We start from the raw sequence: 20,581 nt of genomic DNA, 5'->3' as shown, positions 1-20,581 counted from the left end.
CATCACCTTTAGGCCAATGGCTGTCTCTGTCCCATGTGGCAGGTTGCCATACAGGAGAACATGTTTCTGCAGAGCATCTCCAGAGAGAGAGAAGGCTCTGCCATTACACGCCAATCCTCTGCTCCCTCAGAGGCCTCAACCTTGGCATGCTTTCACCATTCCTTCCAGAACTAGCTTTACAGCTGAGAAACCTCTGCATGGAGAGAGATTTGCCTGTAAAAGAGCTGCCATAAAAGAGAAAGCAATGTAAGATTTGGTGTGAACAGTTTTCTGAAACTTTTGCTGCCCTGAGAAGCTGCAAAGGACCTGCAAAGCTGCAAAAATTTGAAAAGGGATTAATGACCAAAGCCATAAGGTCATGTATCGGGCATCTTCTATTTATCCAGCCTGCACCTCATTTCACACACCTCAAAGACACACTGCTGCACCTTGAGCAAGAAGGCAGTTGAAAAAAGGAGCATTAGGTGGGAAGGAGGATTTGTTTGCATGCCTGTCTACATCAAGGACCAGCCTTAGAAAAGGTTTTCATTAAAAAAAAAAAAAAAAAAAAGATTGGCATCAGGGCATTGGGGAAAAAAATTAACTATCAAAATGCTGATTCTGAACGATGGTGGAAGAAGCCATGTCAAGTCTGTTCAGTCCAGCCCTCTACTCAGGAGAATAAAGCAAACTGTGTTCGGTGCCCTCCACTGTGAGTCACAATCAGGTACAAAGTAAAGATCTGAATGTCAAAGAAAACAGTTTTGCTGGTTTAGTAATTCATGCTACATAATTGTAGCAGGTGCAGCTGCAATTCTTGATACAACTTGTCTTCATTTTATTAGGAAAAAAAAAAGTGCCTATGGAGGAGACTTTCTAGCTCTGAAGATTGCAAAAAAATGACTCTCTGAGATTTTTAGATAATCAAATTGAAATAAACAGAGATGAGGGATACCTGCTTATTCAGGCAAACCAGCTTCTTAAAGCTACCAAAACATTTGGATAAAGCCAGCAGGACTTAGCAGACTGTAAAAAGCACACAAAACCCCCACCGGGTTGAAAAAACCAAACAAGAAACTGGACGGTTTTAGGAACATTCTGCATTTATTTGGCCCCACAATTCCTACTATTGTAACAAACTCCCAGAGTTTCACTCCTTAAAGTGCTTCAAACTCCATTTATATTATTATTATTACTTTTAACATTAATGTACATTTCTGTATAAACAACAATTCAAAGAGATTTATATTTTTATAAACTTCTTTATATTAATGGATCAAATTTGCTCTCAAGGTGACCAACATTAAGGCAAATTTCCAAAATTAAGGCACTGGAGTTGCTCAAGTTTAAGCTGTTATGGATGAGAGCAGAATTTGGCCCGGTAGGGTATATACAATTATGTTTTCTGCATATATTTCAAAAGGCACAACAGATTACCTTGGAAATCAATAACATTTAAAAGGGAGTTTATCAAAGCAAATACTTTTCATTTGCTTTGGCACAGTCCACATCCAGAGGATGCATTTGCTCACTGGCTGTTCAGAATAACCAGCCTGATGACTGGTGGTGTTCAGCAAAAAGGGAATTCACACCACCAGACACCATTCACACTTCATCAGACACCACCTGATGTGTGTACATCAACCGTAACAGCAGTTACTTTGCTGGGCACCCATGCAAATTCACTACACCATGAATCTCTGAAATTCTCCTGGTGGAGACATGTTTGTCATTGATGTTAATACTCTGAAGGCAGCCAAAAAATGGGTCTTTAACTGGAAGCCACGGGGTGTCCAGATTTGCTACAAAAACCAAGGTAGAAAGACCAAGTTAATAAAATGAAAATTATTTTAAATAACATTAATTATTATAAGGCTTTTAAAAGAGGGGGAATGATATAGGACTACATGCATCGATTGGACCTTTGTTTTAGAAAGGAAAAAAAAGCGAGTAGATACACCAAAAAAAAAAATCAATAATATTACCTGGAATTTTGCCAAAGTAGAGTGGCTGATACACACGTCTAGGAGGAGAAGGTCGAAGTCCAGCAGTAGAGCTACTCTCTGTGCCCACTTCTAGCTGCACAGTGTTCTCCTTCTGAGAGACTGCAAAGGAGCAGGTAAATGAGAATTCTTTCTCAACCCTATTAATGAATCAACTAGATATGGCACTATTTTTAAATAGGATCTCTCTTGAAATTTAACTCATAGGAAAAACAGGTTTTAATTCAAAGTCAGGTTGACACATCTAAGTAGTCTGGGGCTTAAGAGAGCCCCCTCCAAAATCTTATGTAAAGCCTTGAATTAACACAAGACACTAACACTGTTCTAAAGAGTATTCTCAGAATAAACAGAAGTGAAATGATAAAATCTGGAGCTGCAGTGCTCTGTGCCCACTATCTCTTCAAAGCTTCAGAAGAACTGGTATGCACAATGTACCTGCAATGGTATGCCACTGTCCATCAGATAGAGGTTTCTTAGGTGTGACTGATGTCTGGAATTCTCCAGCACCACTATTTCCAGCCGCAATGACCTGTAAAAAAGTTATCTTTTAAGCTATTGTCAAAAAGAAAAGGAGCAACACAAAAAGGTCAGAATTCTTCCTGCTGAATGAGGGAAATACGGCTGAAGTGGAAACAGTCTGTACCTACCTTTCCTCCTTCCATGTAAACAGTCAAGTAGTTGTCTTGCTTGCTTCCGGCATGGAGGAGTATACCTGTTGAACTCCTTGGTCGAATGGTAAATACAATCCTAAAATCCAAGCCCAACAGCAAATTACCTGTGGACAAATAAACAGTGGGTAGAGGAATGATCATAGGAGGACAGAATTGGAAAATCATATAAAAATAATTTAAATAACCCATACCATACACACTTCAGACATAATTCCAGATACCATAATCTCTACACATCTTACCAATGGTGATATATCCTCCTTCATTAAAGAAATAAATCCCCGTGTCCATCGGAACATCCAGACATGGAAGTACACCATTTTTTTGCAGAGGTGTATTCATAACTTCTCCATTCACCTTAAAATTCCTCAGGCAACCCTTGAAACTCTTCATTGGTATATTCTGAAAGCATATTTCAAAACATGAATACTAAAGCATTATGGTAATTTTTTTAGTAATAATACTAAACATTAGTTCTTTTGGACTGTTGGACTACAGAAAGCCAACTGGCACTAAAGACACCTAAAACCCATCTTTGATGCAGTGAAAAGATATTCAAAAGTCTAAGAAAAGATCTTAAAACATGAATGTAACAGTTGATTTTGAATTAACATAACTCCTGCTTGTAGAACAGATACGTCCCCAATGATGTGTCAAAAAGACAATGCAAGAGGAACTGTGAAATCCCAAATACCCCCTTCCCTTCCTAAGAGTCTTATATCTGATTTTATAAAATACCTCGGATCATTAATTGTCCCATTTTTAAATAGAAACCACATATATTTCAGATTAAAATCCAGTTCTACATCCATAATTCCTTAATGAGAATTAGCTCAATTTGCTCTTTTGCTTCTCTACAGATTATCGCTTATTCCACTGAGGTAAACATTCTGCCAAAAGATGGTATTTGTGGAATTAAAAATGTGACTTTGGTCTTCTCCATTTTTAAAGAATAAAAATGAAAACAGTACATGGTTGTCATCAGTGTCTCAGCAACACGTTGAAAATATGGGTCCAGATGAAGGCTGTGTGAATAGGTGAGGAAAAAGATCTGTAATGCACAACTGCAAACACCAGTCACAGATGGTGCTCACCTGGTGCTTGGAAATACCCGCCAAAGCTCTTCAGCACAGAAATCCTGCATATTAAACACTTCCACATGTAATTAATGCAGCATGGGGAGTGTGTGGGGGTGGATGTGTCAATTATTTACCTGTTTTTTCAGTGATGGCAGCCCTCCCACGTAGATTGGTGGCTTAATGCTGATGGCAGAATTTGTTGCTAATCTTCTGTGCTGGGCCCTTAGACCATCAACCACAAGGCGGACATTCTTCCCATCTGTGCTGAAGACCACCTTTCCAGGGTGCAAACATAAAGAATGAAAAACCCAAAGGCCAATGAAAGCCACTGGAGATTTTCTCTGTCTTTAAATTAGACACCACATTGTTGAAATACTTAAACTGAAAATAACTTGCTGGAACTATTAGTCTCAATAAGCTCTCTCAGAGACCTGAACTTTCAGGCATAGGAATTAACTTCTGATGACCAAAACTGAGTTTCTAATATCTTAAAAATTCAATAAGCTGTGCCTGCTGAATGCTAGTTGTGCTTTCACCATGGTTCCTGTGCCATACTACTTACAGTGTGCCATTGCCCATCATTATATTTAATACTGGTTTTGATTTTGATTTGTTTTCCTCCAGAGCCAAGTGAGAAGACAAAACGTCCTTTTGAAATGCGGAGGGCCACGTAAGAGCCCTCAGACCTTTCCTCCATGAAGACTATTAATCCTCTTGATGATCGAGTCCGTACATCTACAGAACAATGTAACCTGTAGTGGAAAGTAAGCATATTCAAGTACAGGTCTATTTTGTTAGTTGTCGTATTCTCTCCGTTCTCCAGAAAAATGTTAGTGAAATCCCCATTTGTGAAATGCAGAATGAAATTTGGGTGGGTGGAATCATAGCATTCTACACTGCCTGCATTTCTGAATGTGAATGAAACTTGACATAATCAGGCTCAGGAATTGGCATCAACATGTACTGTAATTCTCTACTACATCCCATTCAATCTACTCAGTTTAGGTAAATGTTTGCATAGAAAAAAAACCACCTGACCCTAACCCTAACCCTAACCCTAACCCTAACCCTAACCCCTAACCCTAACCCTAAACCCTAACCCTAACCCTAACCCTAACCACTCTTTTGTTATGGCCCAAGACATAAGCAAGAAGAAAACCCCAACACTTGGCACTCAAAGGTTCAAGCAGCTTTGACAATTCAAGTATTAGGAGAACTGAGAACATTTGTATTACCTGTCTGTAGATAACAGTGGAGAAAACATGTAGGATATGAAACTGTTGGGGATGCTTCCAAGGAGATATGCTTCACTGCTGACATGTAACTGAGTTGGTATTGTGTTGTTTTGCATGTTAGCAGCTTTCAAATAATCAAGGTATTTTTCATTCTGTTCGTGTAAGACAGAATTGAAACATTTACTATGCATGCAATAGAAACATTTCAATCAACACATTTAAGAGTTCCCACCTGAGGCAGTCAACAGCCTTCTCTGAATGACAGAAAACCTGTTGTCATTCTGGATAGGTGTGGGTTTAGCATGAAACTGCAAAACAGTAAGAACTTTCTTCCGATGTAAGATGGAAGGAAAATAAGAACATCCGAATCTCAGTTCTGCAAATGATGGCTGTGCAGACAAAGCCCTGGCAGCAATATGGAGTGAAGATGACAGTAATAATAAGCATACCTTGAGCATCTTAAACCCAAGAGGATTTTCAAATTCCTTCAGCAGCATTGGTTCAAGGTTCTCGTGTTTGTGGCAAGCTCCAAGGGATACACGAGACTTGCCAGTATAACTCACAAGATTTTGAACCTCAGGGAGCTGACCTGTCCTGTAGTGATGAAAGCAGAAAGTGTTGTGAGGCAGCATTCCTTTTCGTTAGCGTAATCAATAATATATTGTAAAACTGTGTTCTGTACAAAACAGATTTGTCAGCGATTCAGTGTTGAAGTACTGATTTTTATTTTTCAAAGAAAAATGTATGTTCAATGTTGTAAAAACTCTTCATATTTGCCATGGTTCTGCCCATTTCTTTTTGGCTGTGGAAAAATTCCAATGTTTTTATTCTCATATTTTCTAAATAAAGTATTTTTTGCTAAAAGCTATCAATTTTAAAAAAAAAAACAAACAAACTTTGCCACTGAAAAAAAGAGAAAAAAATTACAGTGGCCTTATTAAATAAGATTCTGGATCAGTCTATAAAACTCTGCTGGTTAATTATTCAAAACCAACAGCAGATCAAGAAAAAATGGCAACATCAGGTTCTGCTCAGTCCATGATTCACTCATTTTTAAATAAGATGTTCTAATGAGTTTTGTCAAGGGGCAAAAGCCCATCACAGCTTCATATGCAGCTTTAGTATTAGAGCCAAATTATCAGGACTGTCAAAACCAATTTCCCATGTGTATAAAGAATAATATTAAGTAATAGCATAATTTTCTAAGTTGTACACAGCATCTCTAATCAGTAAATTACAAAACACTTTACAACAAGAAAAGGCAATGAAGTTCCTTGCCCCCAGTTTTCTATGAGAAGAGCAATAGAGTTGAGGGTAAAACCTGAACTCCTTCAATGCTGGTTGTTGTCTATTCACTCAATAAGAGTAGCTACAATATTAATTGTCTATCTATTTTTTTACTAAAAACAATTTTCCAAGTTTGTTTTCTGATGGAGAGGTTAATATGCAGGTTACTTCATTGTCTTGCAGTGCTTTAAATGAACTTGAGCAACCTGGTCAGGTGGAAGGTGCCTCTGCCTGTTGCAGGAGGTATGGAACCAGATGATCCTTAAAGGTCCCTTCCAAGCCAAACCATTTTTTTAAAACTCTACACATGTATAAATACTCAGCAAAACTTAGCTAACACTAAAGCCCACTGGGACATCGCTTATGTGTCAAGGAAAGCTTTTCTTCTAGAAATACATTTACGCATATTTTTTTCTTCTAAATTTTGCCTATAAGATGTCTCTAATAACCAGGCAAACACATGAAGAAAAGAGACAAACTAAATCAGGCACATGATTTCTATACATATGCTCTCACTTGTTTGTGTAACTGTTTCGGTTCTGTCAGTAGCTTTGCTCCTTTCATTACCTGGCTCCCTGGGGAGCCATAACAATACAATCTGGCAGATACTTTTTGGGACATTTCCAATTCACTATGCAGACTACTAAACAGGTATGATTCAGACTAAAATTCCTTTACATCTGAACAGCAGATTAATTACAACTTGATATCATGTATAATATAACTGAATATTTGAGGGCAGCAAAGCTATGAATTCATGAAAGCTTCACACATACAGAAGAAAAGCATTTTAGCAAAAAGTGATTTTAATATAATCGAAGAAGAAGAACAGGATAAAATGCATGAAACAAAATTCTTTCTAGGCCAAATACCTTTTTATAAAGATGTTTGAGATACAACCTTCAAAACTATCTCCACCAAATTTTATAGGTCTGTTTGACTCCTGGGATGCCCTGGGAGAGTCAACTGATTCTGATTTTGACTCATCATCAACCAGCAGAAGTACTCTGAAACAAAGTGAATCCAAATAAGCATGAAATATAAAGAAATAGTTACGACACAAAAGGAAATATATATAAAAAAGAACCATTTGACAGATGTGTTTTCTTGTTACATTTTAATTATGCTAGAGCTTCATTAGCTTAATTCTAGGATTTTTTCAGGATGTGCTCACTGACTGCAGTGAAACTGCTCTGCTTTTCCATACTAGATACTGCGCAAGAGTTGAAGCTCATACTTCAGTCCTACAGTGAAATCCTGGTCCAGTTGAAATTCCTGGAAAAACTGTAATTGACATCTATGGAACAGGATTCAATTCTTTGTGTCTAAATGGTGCACTTGACCTGTGAGCAACAGCTACTACAGACTATCAAGTTATAATCACCCAAAGTTATAGCCAACCATTTACAACTTTCCACTTCAACTAACACTTCTGTAATTTCATGTGTTCCACAGAAATCAATATAATTTAGGAGCTTTTCAGTAAATTGTCTCTTCTGATATCTGTGTAGAGGACCACTGATGAAAAAACAGACACAATATTTGCTTCCTCCCCAGCATTTAACCACCTATATTACAGTGGTAAAGGTTATGGGAAGAGGAAGAGCTCCAAAGCCTCCAAAGCTCCAGCTAGACAAGCAGTCAAAACTCACACAACCTATAAAAGACACGCATAATGGGGTACAGCTGAAACAGCTGTCCACACAGGTACCAAAATGTACCTTTACAGACCAAAAATCTCCTTTTCCTTCATTATTAAAGTATTCTTTCCTAGCAGACGCCATATTTAGCTATTTATCTAAAGAACAAGTCCCACAGAATTTGAATCTTCTTTCTCCAACCACAACATATAGAATCAGATAAAGAACTGGACTCACGTGCTGTCTGTTTTTATTACTGTCACATAATGCAATGACCCATCCTCGTATTTCTTTTCCAGTTTGATTTCCTTCTCTCGCATCTTCGCAATTACAGAGCCAGGTCTCAAAAAGATGGTAAGAACATCAGGCTATAAAAGAATCCCAAAAAATCATCAGCCAAATGCAAGAGCCTTTAGTTCTTGCTTCTGCCATTAATGCAGTTCTCAGTGGTTGCTTGTAAGAAACAAATTTTCCTACACTAAATCTGCATTTCTCAGTCATCCACTATGAGATGTTATGCCAAGTTCTGCACAATTAGCACAGTTTCTGTTTTAAAATACTTCTGCACTCTGAGTACCAAACAATTAGTTAAAATACTTGTTTATTTTTAAAAAAAGCAGAGGAGTCAGTTCTCCCCTTCTCAAATGCCTGGTTTGCATTCATTTCTTAACACCTTCAGCCAGCAAGAATGTGGTTCTGCTTGAACCTCCCTGCTTTCTGAGGAATCATAACCAAAATCAACCGCTTTTCTCTGCGTATTTGATCATGATAACCTTTCTATGTGGGCAGAATGCCTATTTTTCCTGAGAAAATTTCCAGCCAACTGTATCCGGCAACAGTTTTCTTACTGGGATGGTGGTGTTAGGTGCACAAGCTAGTCTGCAGAAGGCTCAAGTTCAAAGCTCAGTTACTGATCAAACTACTTGCTGGCTGTGTGAAGAAATTGCCAGGATGAGTTTGTCTGGCCTATGACACCCAAGATGCCATGCTCAAAAGATGATTATAACAGCCATTTCTTGCCTTAAAATACAGGAATATACATGAGACTTAGAACAGAAACTGACAAGACTGATTCAGAGATAAAACCAATCACATACACAAAGCTGAACAAGTTTCATACCCGGAGATTGTAATTTAAGAGTGTTCCAGTCGAAGACATGGTCTGAAAGCCAAAGCCAACTTGGAAATCGTTGGGATATGGGAAACCTGTTGCACTGAGGCTCAGAGTTCCCTCTGTGGAGAAAGCTGCAGATCTGACAAGCTGAAAGAGAGAAAATAATGTTTTCAGTGATTTTCCTCCTAATCAGAGGAAATGGAAACATGAGACAACAGCTGCCCCACTCAACATAATTGTGACCGACTCCAGTCAAAACCAAGCACAAGGCAAACAACAAGCACCATTATTTCAGTACAGAACACACTGACTGAATTGGTTTTACCAGCATTAACTATGATCTGAGAAATTCTAAAGCACGTCGAGTATAATTAACTGTTCGTCTCTAGCTATTCTGGCTTTGAAAGTTTTCACACTTGGGGACACAAAAGTTAGTGGCTATGGAGCTGTGCAGATGAGCTACATAACTGAAACTGTGTGAGTCATAAGACAGAATATACCTGTGCCTTTTGAAACAAGACAAGTTTTAATACTTGAGAAGTTGCACAGATACGAAGAATGAAGGTCAGATCCTCTGCACTGGGAAATAGCCTGCAAAGAAATTGCTCTGTGAAAGGTTTAGATGCCAAGAAGGGAAAGCAAACAAGCACAAACTTACAGTGCAAGCCCTTAGTAAAAAAGGGCAAATGAGATAATGCACCATGTAAGCGGCAGTAAGGAGAAGCAGGATAGTTTTCATCCCTCTGTGCAGCATTGGTTAAGCCAGCACTGAAATGTCACATTGTCCCATTTCAAAAAGAATGGGGCAAAACTCAAGGGTGCACAGAAAATAATTACAAAACAATCAGATGAGTGGAGCAATAGCCTTACAATGAGAGACTTCAGCAGAAGTAGTCAGTTAAGATCTTTCAAGAAAAAAGGTTGAGAGGTCATTTAATTAGGAATCACAAACACCTTGATGAGAGGGAAGATCCAGAATAGTATTAAGTAACTAAGTATTCCAGCCTAATCAATAACAGCAACTAGAAGCCAACAAGCTTACACGGTAAATATGAATTCCTAATTGTAAACAGTATTAAATAGGAGGGTGGACTATATGCTGGAGCAAGCTATCACAGTAGGGATGGTGTCTAATTTCTTCTGTATCTTCATACCCAGCCCCCGTTCTTTTATTGCAGTCACATGTTAACCAAATACAATTTTTGACTTAATTAAAACATAATGGTCCAAGATTTACAGGCAAACCAGACTGTGTGAACTCGAGGAGAAGTTTTTAAGGAACTTTTTTAATTACCTTCCAGTCATCTGAACATTTCTTGCTGACACCAAAAGTCTCATCAAAAATAACAGATGCAGTGGTTGGGTTTTTCACATTTTTCATGCAGCCCCGGAATGGAGGTGTGGATATATTAAAGCTGGTTTCAGGGAGTGGAAGGAAAAAGAGTTCAGTAGCCTAATATTTCAAAGTACACACCAATATAGTAGCCTATAAATGCTGACAATATAAGAAATAGAAAGACAACACAAGAGCAACCTTTCTTGCGTACACATACTTCATGCTGATCAAACTCAGTCTTCAGGATACACTCCAGCAAAGATCACACCCTTAGCCAAAAATCCCAGATGATGATCATGTATTACATATTTGTTCTTTTTATGTCACATAAGATACCTGACTGTGTAAGAAATTGTTTAAGGACAGAGTTTAGATGGAGTTTCCGTACAAAGCCTGTGCATTACAGTCTTTTTTACTCACCGTTCCCGTAAAAAAGGTGGAATTCCACCTAGGTAGTATTCAGTGAAATTGAAGACATGTATGTTGGCGTTAATACCAGGACCGACATAAACAATATTCCTTTTTCGGTCAAACACCAAATTAATCTGAAATATGTGAATCATGAGAATTACTTCACTTGGTAGAAACAAAAATAATTTAGCAGATTAAAAGTACTCCCATGCAGCAGGACACAGTGGTGGTTCCCCCCGCCCCGTTTACTAGTGATTAAATGCAGGATAACTGCAGTAGTTCAAAAGTCTTTGCAAAATTTGGGTATTTAGCCAAAGCAAATGCCTAAGGAAAATGTCTTACTATCTAAATACAAGGTGAGGTTTTATTTTCCTCAGAAAGATTGCCCTAAAATCTCATCTAAGATTCAAGTATTTTTGTCTTCTGTTTGCAGCTGAAGATTCAGAAGCTGCTGTCTAATACAAGGACTGTCAGTCAGTTGGCTGGAGGTAACTTGACCCAGTAGGGCATAAAAGTTCCTTCCAGTAGACCCTGCAACTTACACTATTTAGTTGGAAATATATTAAGGTGAAAAGGGAGAATAATTCAACATGGAAATCAAAGGTTTTTAACAACGTCTTTACGATTTCACTACGGTAGTGCTACAAAACAGCTGGACTGAAGCTAAGGAGACAAGCAACAACAAAAAGACTACAAAAGAGTAATCCCTATAAAGATCAGTCCACCCAGAAGAAATAAACCCTTAGGTGGTGAAAACACTAATCTAAGTATTAAACTAATGTCAATAATTGCAATGTACACAGTCCTCTTTATGTAAAGCATTTCTCTGACAAAGTTTTTTTCTTTGGTGGTTTTACTGTTAAAATTGAACTTATTCACAGTAAAGCATGACAAGAGAAAGATTAATTTTCACATGTCCAAACTAATCCCTAGTGACTAGATTTCCTCATAGAAAAAGAAAACTCCACAACTAAACATTACAACAGGATATTTAGTTTCACTTAATCTGTATTTTTACAAATAATGATCACTCAATTCTTTAAAATTACATACTTGTTTATATGTTCCATCATTTACAGTTGCGTTGGTTTCTATTTCTTTTGGAGGTTCAGAATCAACTTTGTATCTAAAAACTCTATGACCATTTTTAATTAGTGCACTGATGAACTGATCCTGCAATATAAAGAACACCAACACAATTAAACTGCCACAATTTCATATATATTTCACTGTCATGAATAATTTTAATGAAGCTATCTAGTTTCTTCAAGAAAGCTTTTTGGGAAAATGGTAACACAAAGCAGACTAAATCTTACACTAATCAACCATAATTACTTTAAACTATTATAAAGAGATCTCGTATCAGCTCCAGGTATTCTCCAAATCTCTAAAGGACTTCAAGTCATTTCAAGATGTCTACTGAAATAGAAAATTATCCAGAACATGTCACAGTGATTGCCATATGCCTACGACATTACTAGATAAGTAGCATCACTGCCTTTTTGAGCACCTTTACAGGTGTAAGTCACCAAGTCACTTTCAATATTTTTCCTTCCTCTGTTTCCACACACATCTAGATTTGGAAAGAATGCACTTCCAGTATTGTAGGATTTCAGTATTCCAACATAGGTTTGATTCCAATTACATTCCTCCTTTCCTGCCCCCAGTTCTGAATTCTCTGCATGGCCTAATGGAAGAGCTATTTGGAATGATTTTTTTTCTCAGCTTTGACAAAGTGAATATTCAGTAGCCATTGTGGGATCATAGAATATCTCAGGTTGGAAGGGACCCATAAGGATGATCAAGTCCAACTCCCTGTTCCTTGCATAACTACCAAAACCTAAACCATATGACATTAAACATACAGCAGAATCTACTAATTTTTTGCATAGAAAAAAAATCACACTTTTAAGACATTTCCTTACAATTGCTACTAAATCTAACATGTTCTTGAATAAGCAAGATTTTTAAAGATGTTCTCTGACCACAAAACAGACAGAAACATTCCACACATTACCTCATGTGCTGCAAAAAACAGACAGAAACATTCCACACATTACCTCATGTGCTGCAAAAAACACAATGCCTTCATCTGCAGTAGTCTGAATTGTCTGCTCGTACCGTACTCGGTCAGCATTTCCTTCTTTTGCTGTGACACGGGCATAACCAGTGCCCTCAAAATAGCTTTGGTCAGTCTCTTCTTTATACCTGTAATAATTCAATGTCACAGGTGTGAATATATGAGAGCAAAAACTACTACCACATGGACTTACTGCTGTTGTAGTTTTAAAAAAGCTTAAGTTAAAGCATTTGGTATAGGGCCAAATTCCGATCAAGCCCAAGCAGAGAGAAAACCTTCCACTGCCTTCTATCAGACTCACATCTAGTCTTCAGAGAGGAAATCATCAGTGACTTTTTTGAACTTAATGTAATATTTAGTTTATAAAGGAGCTGAACCCATTAGTCCACAAATTCTGTCTGGATTTTATAACACCTAACTTTAAACAGACTGCGACTGCCATAAATGTGAATTGTGCCATCACTAAGAATTTTCTCTAAGAAATGTAATAATGATCAAGAGTTAGGAAAAAAATCACCTGTTTAGCTACAGTGGTTATTAGTCTGGATGAGAAAAGACAAGAATTCATAATGATAAAATCACAGAACTGTGCAACACTTCTATGTTTCGATCATACCTTCTGCAGGGTTGCACTTCAGTGGTATTGAGATTAAATGTCCTCTTGAAGTTGTAAAGGCTGATAATATGCTCATTTAGGCTGTCTAATTCAATGCAGCCTTCATAATTAGGATAGTCAAGATTACGTGGAGGCTGCAAAATAGTGTCATCAAAAACATTCCATCAACATCAGCTGATAAAATTTTACATTGACATCTAACTGCTAAGACTTACTGCAAATATTATTCAGACACAGATTATGACATTCTAAATATATATTAAAAATATTATATACTTGTATATAATCTCCAAACCATCTGATACCACCCTAGGAATACTGCACCTCAATTAATAGTGGAGTCACACGGATGGATTGGGAACAGTACTTAGCAGGGCTGGACGGGTTTTATGCTTTACTCAGGTTTCATGCAAGTGAAAGATCATTATGGTCCCTGCTTTGAGTTTTGCATGCTACAAGCCAGGCAGCTTCTGTAGGAAGTGGCGTCTCCTTGCATCCCATCTATTCCTACTGACATGGATAAACTTTTACACATGCTTTGAAAGACTGCTAGTTCCAGTCTTTACTTGTAAGAACAACAGAATAATTAACAGAAAATCTCTTTAAAACACTAAGAAACTCTTTGTACCCTAAAATCTGAGGGGTATCCTCCAACATAAAAGACAACAGTGCTGGGATCAAGGTTTAGGAGAGTGTCACTGCCTCCACTGCTTGCACTCATAGGGCTTTCCTGCTCTGGAGAAATTGATGTTGCTGCTCTGATGTAATTCAGCTTTGCATACTGGTAAATCCTAAAACCAAAACAGAGAGAAGAATATCACATCACACTGAAAAAAAACCCCCACCACGTTCTTAGCAGGTTTTTGAGAAGGTTGTTGTGCACTGTGGATCTTATACCTTTCAAACTTAATTTGATCCATAACAGCTTCCTCAGTTTCGCTTTGAGTCACCAATGACTTCACTCTTATTTCTCCATCATCACCTCCCAGGTTATAGACACAGGTAAGGTGACCGTCTTTCACAGCCATACCAATATAGTCCTTGGAGGCCTAAAAATAGCAAAGCAAATAATAATTAATAAATGATTAATGTTAATGAAGGTAAAATACAGCAGCACTTCCTCAGAGCTATCATCATACTGTGCATGAGTCATAAGAAATCCACCCACCTAATGATGAGAATTAAGTTTATCAGTTCTGGGAAGAAAAAATGGTAATCTTATATGCTGCACTGATTCAATGAATATAGTTACAAATTAATGTGTCGCTTTTTATTTTTGTAATCATAGTAGCTAAAATAATTTTCACATTTGTAAAATCTCCCAGATAAAGCCATGAAAACATGACACCTTTACTAAAAGCTAGACTCAACATCTGTGAAACAAAAAAGATGTTCAGAACAAGTCTCAGTGAAGGACAGTGTTTCCTACTGAGGTGACAGAGAGCAGTCATTTTCCAAAGAAATTCATACTATATTTCTTCCACATACCATATTTCAGAAGTAACAATTAAAATGCTGTCAACAGATATCCTGGCCAGTTATTCAGGGGATAAAGAGGTGAAATCCAGTGTAGAACAACTACCTTTAAACAGCTTTCTGTGTATGCGTGAGATTCACTACAGATACAGCTGCTGTTAAATACTGAAACTTAAAAATGCGTTCGGGAGCTGCATGCAGGAAATTTTTAAAATGTTTGATGGTGATGGAACAAGCCTGAATGCACAAGCAGGTCTGCATTATTCTGCATATTCAGAAGTGAAAGAAATTAAGAGCCAAAGGGCTGAATTTTAAGACTGAAATTACCACTTCTTCTTAACCAACAGAGAAACTCACAGTGACTTATACTGTGAAAAGAGTCAGAGCTGTGAGGCAGGAGTTGGGCTGAGTTTGTGCTGACTGCTGCAGAAAGTGTCAGTTCTGACAAGACTGTGTGATGGCATCCATGACGGAGAGGTAATTTCCAAAGGAGCAAAACAGCAAAGAATTAAAGGGCAAAGCAGTCAGCCCCAAAAGTTACTTTGCCAGTGAGGGAATCAACAAAACACTTCTACTGCCATATATCAGCAATTATAAAGAAATAGGCCAACAGGAGCTATAAACTTCAGTCAAAATAGACTACTTCCTATTCGTTTCTCAAAACATGATGTCTGTTCTAAGAATCAGATTAAATATCAAAATATACCTACATCTTTACTACCCAGGTACAGTACAAACTTATTTGATGCCCTTTCAGGAGCGTCTAATCTTTTCTGAGGTCTTTGGAGAAATAAAGAAAGTGAAGTATAGCCTTTCAGATCTTCAAGGTTGCTCGGAGGTCGAACCTCTACACCAGAGCTGCCATTGAACCTCATAGGAATAGCAACCTGTTAAGAAAAACAAAATTCAATACATTATAATTATCTCTTTCTACTAATTCTACTTACTTTACTGTTGTATTTAATTGCAAAGTAACCTATTACACATCCTAGCCATGTTTCAGCCACCAATTTGGACTCTGACCCTACCAAACAACATAATTAGGAAACAGACTGGATAATACAGTAATCTGTATTATCAACACTCACTTAACACAGCACTTTTTTATTTCAGACATTAATTAACCAGAAGGATGTACCCTGCAGCTCTAAAGAGCAAGCCTGTGAATTATTTAGATGTCTACATACACATCCTGATGCTTCACTTAGCTGGACTTGACTATCAGTTGGGAATTATAACGCACCTCTAATACTGTAAAGACATGTCCTATTACAGCTATTTGCACCATGATCACTGATTCCTCTTATTCACTGTAACTGTAGGTTATTTGTGATGATCTCAGGGATGCTTCTCAGGGACCTGAGACCACACTATCCCTTCAGCACCTACAGCAGTTACTTAAATGGAGAAAGAACAGTCTAGTAAGAAGATGCTAGCAGCCAACTTCTAACATCTTGGAGCAGCTGGAGAAACGAGAGCACAGAGCTGCCCAACTTTTTTGGCAGTGTCAAATTTGCTCAATTGGCCACACGTGGGCGGAGAGCCCTGCCCCTAAGCTGCAGATCCAACTCTATCCCTGCTGTCAAAGCCACAAGAATGTACCTTGGAAGGCAAGAGGCTGTTGTACAAATAAATATTGCAGAGATGCCCTGGAAAAAACCTAATGAGAGAAAGGTGTAGCAGGATGATACTGCATCCACTCCTTCTTATGTACAAATCATTATGCTTCCCATCATCAGTTACTTTAAATGCTGGGTGGTGCTGTTGAATTAAATTTATGTCTGGTCTTTCACATACATTTCAACAAAATTATTTAGAAAGAGAAAGAGGAACAAAAGTACTGTTGTGTGTGCAAAACACTGAGGTCTAGCATGACTGCAATGCTCACGACAGACCTTATTTGCAGCATCTCTTGCCTGCTGAATCAGCTCTCTTATGCGATTTATGTTCTCAGAGATGTTGCTTATTGGCATCAGCTGTTGGTTGATACTCCTGATCTTGCTGAAAAGGTCTGGAAGTTGGTTTGTCAAATTTTTCACTGCAGTGAAAGAAAATAATAATAGATGCCAAACAGGAAGAGGAAAGAAGATGCAAAAATGTGGTATCACTACACAATTACCAGAAATGCAGTGGGCAGAGTGATGACAGAACTCTTTTCACTAGTCCTACAATATTAGGAAGTTCTCACTAAACTAGCAGTTTATACAGAGGTTATTGTACTCCTGAAATTTGTGGCCAAAGGTATTTGCAGAAGCAGTCAGAATCAGCACTTTCAAAAAAGTCTTAGATAAAGGTCCAGAAAAAATATTAAGTAGAACAGCAATGTGGTCTCTAACATTATTATCCAGTGACTGTGGATGCTATGGGAGCATGAGGATAAAGGACAGCAGACAGGGGTCAGGCTTACATGCATTTCCTGAGTAGCATCTCCTGCTGCCACTGTCAGAGAGTGAATACTGAGGCAAGCACACTGCTGGCCTGACTGAATAGGGCATGTCTTATATTCTTGTGTCAAGGTTGCTTGTCAGCACAATTTAGTAGTGAGCCTTACAGTATCTGGGCATGTTTATTTCAGCAGAAAATACTATGAGAATTTCCATTATAACAAGAAACAATTTTTCGCTTCCTGTGACTACAAAAAAACAAAACAAAAAAACTCATCCTGAAAGTATCTGCAGACTGCAACTCTATGATGAAGAAGGCAAATAAAATGAAATACAGACCTATCATTTTTCTAAGTATTACTTATAAGCCAGTCTTGTATCTGCAGGGATGACTTATAACTCTGCAATAATAACCAGGACTAGTGCTTGTATTTAAAATGTTTTCCTCTCACTTGACTTTATCAGATAAATCTGCTGAAAAGATGTAAAACAAACTTGTTTGGGATTGTGATTGTCCCTTTTTTTTGTATTCAGCACAGGCTCTATGTAATCCATTTCACTTAATTTCAGCTAACAGACATCTAGCCTAAGCTAATTGTCTAGATCCCTTCTCTACCCAGTATAGTAGAAAATCACATAATTACAGGGTGGCTGAGATTGGAAGGGACCTCTGGAGGTCATCTTGTCCAACCTCTGTGTTCAAGCAGGGTCACCTAGAGCCAGTTGCCCAGAATCGTGTCTAGACAGCTTTTGAATATTCCCAAGGATGGAGACTACACAACCTCTCTGGGCAACCTGTGCCAGTGCTCAGTCACCCTCACAGAAAAACAAGTGTTTTATGATGTTCAGAGGGAACCTCCTGTGTTGAAACCTTTTACCCCAAAAGCACATTGCTGGGTCATCTTCAACTTGGTGCCCACAAAGACCCCCAGGTCCTTTTCTACAAAGCTTCTTTCCAGTTTGCCCACCTGCTCAACATATACTGCTGCAGGGGTTTAATTCTCCTCAGGTACAGAACTTCTCCTTGTTAAATTCCATGAGGTTCCTGTCAGTCTATTTCCACAGCCTGTTGAGGTTTGTCTGGATGGCAGCATGACCCTCTGGTGTATCAGCCACTCCTTCCAGTTTTGTGTCATGAGCAAACTTGCTGAGGGTACACTCTGCCCCCTCATCCAGATCATGAATGAAAATGTTAAACAGGATCAGACCCAGTACTGAACCCTGGGTTACCCTGCCAGTCACTGACCTCCAAGTCTTTAAAGACCAGTCATGGCACCAACTTTTAACACACACCACAGGACGGCTTGAGTCATTCTCTGCTCTGCCTATCCCTTTCTACTGGCAATAAAGGAAGCTCAGAATACTAGCTTAGTCTGTGTGCCCAAATTTTAAATGTCTAAACCTTCCACTGCAAAACTGACCATGTTCACCAAACAGTGATTTGGCAGATCCCACATAGCACTTGCAATACCTGAATTGTTTGCCTCCATCAGTGCTTTACTGAAGCCAGCACTCTGTGTGCTTCCATAGGTACTCTTAATTTTTTCCACATCTGCTTGAATTGGGAGCAGTTCATCCCATACATTAGTTGTGACCTCCTCAGCACTTTTTACCATGTTTTTTGCACTGGTAATGAAGCTGTCAATGTCATCTGAAACACACAGAAGTGCATGTGCAGGTTCTTATAGGAACAGATGAAAGAGGAAGAGCAGAAGCGGTTGCTAAGTAACTGACCTCTGTTTATCCCATTGAGATTATTTTGAACAGTGACAAGATCAATCTGCAGGGTATTCTTCTTTCCATCAGCAACATCAAGTCTTTGCTTTATGTCTTCAAGGTTTGGACCAAGAGCTGCAAAACAGTAATGCCCCATGTGAATTTTAAACAAAACTACCACCTTTCTGTTGGACAAGTGATGTTGCAGGACCAGCCTGCACTCTTACAAAGCTTGTGTTGCCACTGAGCATTGACTGCTCTGCAAAGAAAGAACAAGACACAGGATTTGCTGGGCAAGAGTACTGCAAAGGTATATAGCATAGCAGAAGCAAGACATCTACTTTCCCACCTTTTACCATTGGAATTAACCATCACAAGATGTCCCACTGTAGTAGAACTAGGTTTTATTTTTGGTTAAACAAGTGACGCAAAGCTTTGCTGAATTCTGAAAATTTATGCTTCTATGGAAGCTTCTCATGCTGTGCCAACATTATTACTAACACTTTCTTTCTCAGTACCTTGCAATGTCCTTTTAGTCTCCTGTGCTTGATTCAAGAGTGTGCTGCTCTCAGTTTTTAACTTTGCAGCTCTTCCTGATAGGTCTTCTCTCTTCACAGTCTGATAACAGAAGCATGGTACTGTAAGATTGCTTCATATTAAAAGTTAAAGAGTAAAAGAGGTAGCCCAATCCAATTAAAAAAGCCCAAACTATAAAAGGGCAAAGATCTAATGTGAAGAACACTACCTTTAGAAACAATTATCAAGATTCTTCTAAGGATAATACAACCTCGGTCTTTAACAAACTTCAGGTAGATTTTGGGGCATTAGGAAGAAATTACTAGCATACAGCTGTTAGATGTTAAGCCTCTGCTGAAGAGCTTGTGGGCATTAGTAGTGCAAAGTAAAAGGGAATACCTGAAATCACCTTCAGTGATTACCAGGCTTGCCTTATAAGATCTCTTTATTTTGCACTGAAAGCAACAGTCAGTATTCATATGAACAGTCTCGCCAGAAAGGCAGTGAGAAAGGCCTGTTTAGTGGTGAGCCGAGGCTAATTCCTGAACATGCAGAATAGCAACTCATGTGATGGTCACAGACAAATAAAGCATGACAAGACACACAGGTCTTTGATTTTGGTGCCTCTCTGACAGTTAAAGAAAACAAAAATCTAGTTGTAACAAGTTTACCATGATTTGGCCACTTACAGGTACTTACCAATAAAGCTGACTCAGCTGCTTTCCCAGCTTGGTTGGCTGCTTCCTCTGCTGCCTTGATGGCATTAATAATATTGTCATAAGCAGTAGAAGCTTCCACAGCACAGCCTACCAACTCATCCTTCCTGGCACTGTTCTTTATTCTGTGGGAAAAAGGGTAAAAAATGCAGCCTTCTGCAAAGGCTGTGCACTTTGAGAAGTATTCTGAACAGATCTGAACTCAGTCTTTTCTAAGTGATGAAAATACAGAAAATGTTTTTCTGTTAGATCTGTAACTTCATTCTGCAAAAATAGCAAACTTGGAAGCAGAACAATACACAAAGATTCTTCAGAAGACAGG

At 38.4% G+C, this 20,581-nt stretch overlaps 1 protein-coding gene across 1 annotated transcript in view; it reads right to left on the bottom strand.

Moving 5' to 3' along the window:
• Window positions 1-1,075: 1,075 nt before the first annotated feature.
• LAMA3 (laminin subunit alpha 3) overlaps window positions 1,076-20,581 on the bottom strand; it is a 114,209-nt gene continuing 94,703 nt past the window's right edge. Inside the window, exons 54-78 of the mRNA XM_039382131.1 lie at window positions 20,243-20,384; window positions 19,546-19,645; window positions 19,046-19,162; window positions 18,783-18,962; window positions 16,823-16,965; window positions 15,638-15,814; window positions 14,349-14,500; window positions 14,080-14,242; window positions 13,452-13,585; window positions 12,816-12,963; window positions 11,809-11,928; window positions 10,765-10,889; window positions 10,303-10,423; window positions 9,015-9,155; window positions 8,132-8,262; window positions 7,127-7,261; window positions 5,417-5,561; window positions 4,968-5,119; window positions 4,295-4,484; window positions 3,867-4,007; window positions 2,896-3,055; window positions 2,630-2,757; window positions 2,418-2,511; window positions 1,965-2,084; window positions 1,076-1,781 (exon numbers count right to left, since the gene is read on the bottom strand). Coding sequence (XP_039238065.1) covers window positions 1,636-1,781; window positions 1,965-2,084; window positions 2,418-2,511; window positions 2,630-2,757; window positions 2,896-3,055; window positions 3,867-4,007; window positions 4,295-4,484; window positions 4,968-5,119; window positions 5,417-5,561; window positions 7,127-7,261; window positions 8,132-8,262; window positions 9,015-9,155; window positions 10,303-10,423; window positions 10,765-10,889; window positions 11,809-11,928; window positions 12,816-12,963; window positions 13,452-13,585; window positions 14,080-14,242; window positions 14,349-14,500; window positions 15,638-15,814; window positions 16,823-16,965; window positions 18,783-18,962; window positions 19,046-19,162; window positions 19,546-19,645; window positions 20,243-20,384 — 3,505 coding nt within the window. The 3' untranslated portion in view covers window positions 1,076-1,635. The remainder of the gene's footprint in view (window positions 1,782-1,964; window positions 2,085-2,417; window positions 2,512-2,629; window positions 2,758-2,895; window positions 3,056-3,866; window positions 4,008-4,294; window positions 4,485-4,967; window positions 5,120-5,416; window positions 5,562-7,126; window positions 7,262-8,131; window positions 8,263-9,014; window positions 9,156-10,302; window positions 10,424-10,764; window positions 10,890-11,808; window positions 11,929-12,815; window positions 12,964-13,451; window positions 13,586-14,079; window positions 14,243-14,348; window positions 14,501-15,637; window positions 15,815-16,822; window positions 16,966-18,782; window positions 18,963-19,045; window positions 19,163-19,545; window positions 19,646-20,242; window positions 20,385-20,581) is intronic.

The sequence above is a fragment of the Pipra filicauda genome, unplaced genomic scaffold (assembly GCF_003945595.2).
Source record: "Pipra filicauda isolate LSUMZ 115617 unplaced genomic scaffold, ASM394559v2 scaffold259_size1095435_pilon, whole genome shotgun sequence".
NCBI classification, from domain to species: domain Eukaryota; kingdom Metazoa; phylum Chordata; class Aves; order Passeriformes; family Pipridae; genus Pipra; species Pipra filicauda.
Note: the sequence above shows the minus strand (reverse complement) of the source record. Positions and strands in the feature narration are given on the sequence as shown.